Source organism: Antrostomus carolinensis, unplaced genomic scaffold, assembly GCF_000700745.2.
Source record: "Antrostomus carolinensis isolate BGI_N321 unplaced genomic scaffold, ASM70074v2 scaffold31547, whole genome shotgun sequence".
Taxonomy (NCBI): domain Eukaryota; kingdom Metazoa; phylum Chordata; class Aves; order Caprimulgiformes; family Caprimulgidae; genus Antrostomus; species Antrostomus carolinensis.
The window spans coordinates 474-3,854 of NW_010328629.1; the positions used below are offsets into that span (position 1 = coordinate 474).

General features: G+C 60.1%; 1 protein-coding gene across 1 annotated transcript in view; it reads left to right on the forward strand.

Annotated features, from left to right (window-relative positions):
• Positions 1 to 491: 491 nt before the first annotated feature.
• PACSIN1 (protein kinase C and casein kinase substrate in neurons 1) overlaps positions 492 to 3,381 on the forward strand; it is a 3,985-nt gene continuing 1,095 nt past the window's right edge. Inside the window, exons 1-7 of the mRNA XM_010172317.2 lie at positions 492 to 631; positions 1,125 to 1,281; positions 1,455 to 1,690; positions 1,852 to 2,007; positions 2,358 to 2,533; positions 2,857 to 2,977; positions 3,061 to 3,113. Coding sequence (XP_010170619.1) covers positions 569 to 631; positions 1,125 to 1,281; positions 1,455 to 1,690; positions 1,852 to 2,007; positions 2,358 to 2,533; positions 2,857 to 2,977; positions 3,061 to 3,113 — 962 coding nt within the window. The 5' untranslated portion in view covers positions 492 to 568. The remainder of the gene's footprint in view (positions 632 to 1,124; positions 1,282 to 1,454; positions 1,691 to 1,851; positions 2,008 to 2,357; positions 2,534 to 2,856; positions 2,978 to 3,060; positions 3,114 to 3,381) is intronic.

The window sequence follows — 3,381 nt, forward strand, 5'->3', positions numbered from 1 at the left end:
CAGCCCCATCCCCAGCCGTGGCTCTTGGCAAAGCAGCAAAGGGTTAAGCCATGCAGCGGGGCCACGTGACGCTCTGGGGATACCGTTTTTCTGAAGATCAGGATGGATTAGGGTGGAATATCAGGACGAGCATTTCTTGGGTGGTGCATCACCCTCCCTGGCTCTGCCACAGCCCCTGGTCCTGCTGCTCCCCGGGGACACGTGGTGCCTGAGCCAGGTCCCCGGCCAGTGAGCTCCCCGCTGTGCTGCTCCCTGTGATTCTCCCTCCCAGCACAGTCACCTCTGGGGGGGCTTGGATGGCACCGAGTGGATGGCACATGGTGGGCACTGGAGGGATCTGGGGTCCGGAGCTGGAATGGACACCATCCCCATCCTCATCCCTATCCCCATCCCTGTCCCCATCCCCTGCAGCCAGAGGCTTGTCCTACAGTGCTGTGGGCAAGAGGGATGGGGGTCTCCTGCTCACCCCCCCATGACTCCCTCCTCTTCTCCCCTCAGTGCATGAGGTTGGTGTTTGCCCAAGAGCCACCCAGCACCCGCACTGACCCCCAAGGCAGCGCCGGGAGCCATGTCGGGTTCCTATGACGAGTCGGCAGCGGCCGCGGAGGAAACAACCGACAGCTTCTGGGAGGTGAGTCCTGGCTGTCCTCTCCTCCCGTGGGGCCCCCACCACTGTCACTGCATCCCTGGGTGTCCCCTGGGCTGGGAGGGGACAGCGCTGCCCTGCCCTCCCATATCAAGCCCTGCCTACGGGCATCCCTGCCGCGGTGGCTTGGGTGTCTGAGCCAGCTCTGCTGAAGATCTCAACCTCAGCTGTCCTAAGGGGCACAGAGCAATGGAGGGGACCGAAAGGAGTTGGGTTTCACAGTATCATTAATGTTGGAAAAGATCTCTAAGATCATCCAGTCCAACCATCAACTCATCGCCACCATGTCCACTAAACCAACCATAGCCCTGAGTGGTTTGAGCAGCCCTAAAGCAAAAGCTCCATCCCTGCATCCCCAAAGTGCCTGGCGCTCCCCTCATCCCCACCCTGGGCCAGCTGGGGCTGAGCCAGGGAGCCTGGCCACAGCTCCCATGCCTACTTGTCCCCATCCCCATCCCCCTCCCCATCCTCCTCCCAGGTGGGGAACTACAAGCGCACGGTGAAGCGGATTGACGATGGGCACCGGCTCTGCAATGACCTCATGAACTGTGTGCACGAGCGGGCCAAGATCGAGAAGTCCTACGCCCAGCAGCTCACCGACTGGTCCAAACGGTGGAGGCAACTCATCGAGAAAGGTACCATGGCTTCCCCAGGAGGAGGGTCCTATGGCTTCCCCAGGAGGAGGGTCCCAGGGCTTCCCCAGGAGGAGGGTCCTATGGGTCCCCGTGCACCATCACAACTTCACCTGGTAGAGGTGGAGAGGGTAAGGGCTGTGAAGTGACACTCAGCTGTCCCCTCTGCCCCTCAGGTCCCCAGTATGGCAGCCTGGAGAAGGCATGGGGTGCCATCATGACAGAGGCAGACAAGGTGAGTGAGCTGCACCAGGAGGTGAAGAACAGTCTGCTGAACGATGACTTTGAGAAGGTCAAGAACTGGCAGAAGGATGCCTACCACAAACAGATCATGGGAGGCTTCAAGGAGGCCAAGGAGGCTGAGGATGGTTTCCGGAAAGCCCAGAAGCCCTGGGCCAAGAAGCTCAAGGAGGTGAGAGGAGAAGCACAGCATGTCCTGGGGCACCCATGCCATCTCCTGGCTCTGGGTGCCCAGTCCAGGCTGGCAGAGCTGGGTGGTACCTCCCTGTAGGCAGAGGGATGGGCAGGGGGCTGTGACTCTCCTCTGATGTCTCTTCTCCCTCTTCTCCACAGCTGGAGACAGCCAAGAAAGCCTACCACCTGGCATGCAAGGAGGAGAAGCTGGCAATGACCCGGGAAGCCAACAGCAAAGCAGAGCAGTCCAACACCCCCGAGCAGCAGAAGAAACTCCAGGACAAAGTGGAAAAGTGCAAACAAGACGTTCAAAAGGTGCGAGCTGCTGCCCTGCTCTGAGCTCACGAGGCATCGGGCAGGAAAACCAGTGGAAATGGCCACCACAGCCCTTTGCCTTCCATCCATCCCCATGTTCCCATCCCTACGCTCCTCTGGAAGGGTGAGGATTTGCAGGTGGCACTCAGGGGAGTGTGAGTAGGGCAGAGATTTACCCCTCTTCCTGGGGCAAAATCTCTCTGGCAACCAGATTGATTTCGCCCACAGAGGCTCTTGGCTCAATCTGGGCTCCCCAGCATGGTGACCCTCAAACAAGACCTGCTCAGCACCCAGAAAGGGCCTCTGAGGTGTTCAAGGTATAACCAAGGTACCCTCCTGCACCTTTGCAGACTCAGGAGAAGTACGAGAAGGTGCTGGATGAGCTGAACAAGTGCACTCCACAGTACATCGAGAGCATGGAGCAAGTCTTTGAGCAGTGTCAGCAGTTTGAGGAGAAGAGGCTCAACTTCCTCAAGGAAGTGCTCCTGGACATCAAGAGGCACCTGAATCTGGCTGAGAGCAGCAGGTAGGTGCCTCCTGAACTGACTAGACAGAAAGTGCCCACACAAGGTCTCCTCGTGCTGCCTGGAAAGCAAACCAAGCCCTGGAGGGACCGAGTGCTTCCATGACAACCCATCCCCTGCAATACAAGGGAGAGGGGTTTCTGCCCAACACCATGGTCACCAAGAGGTACCAGAGTGGCAGGAGGGCTGGGTGGTAGCTGGCGCCCCCCAGTGCCTCGTAGGAGGTGACACAACCTGAGCATGTCCCTGTCCCACCCCATCCCCAGGACATCTCACCAAGGTCCACCCCCACCTGCAGCACCCTGACCCACGTCTCTCCTCACAGCTACGCCAACGTCTACCGGGAGCTGGAGCAGACCATCCGCCTCTCGGATGCGCAGGAGGATCTCCGGTGGTTCCGCAGCACCAGTGGCCCTGGGATGCCCATGAACTGGCCCCAGTTTGAGGTGAGGCTGGGCACCCTGGTTGGGGTGCTGGCAGCCCCACGGGGCAGCTGGGCATTCAAGGGATGGTTGCTCTGTGCTCGCAGGAGTGGAACCCGGACCTGACGCACACGATAAGATTCGAGGGAGTGGGGAGCGGGTCCGGCTCGTTAGCAAGGGCTAGGGAAGGCCATAGAAGAGCCTCCAGGGGAGCCCCTCGGCTGTTTGCTTCCCAGGCTTGGCTCCTCCTCGGAACCGATTCAGGGGGCGGGGGGGGGGGGCGGGGGGGGGGGGGAGCTGCCATGGGAAAGGCACAGCGTTTGCCTGTGCAAACATTCCAAGAGCTGTGGGGACACACGAGAGGATGCAAGATGTTCTTGGTGACGGACACCAACTCTTCTTTGTCCTCCCTCTGTGGCTTGCTGGAC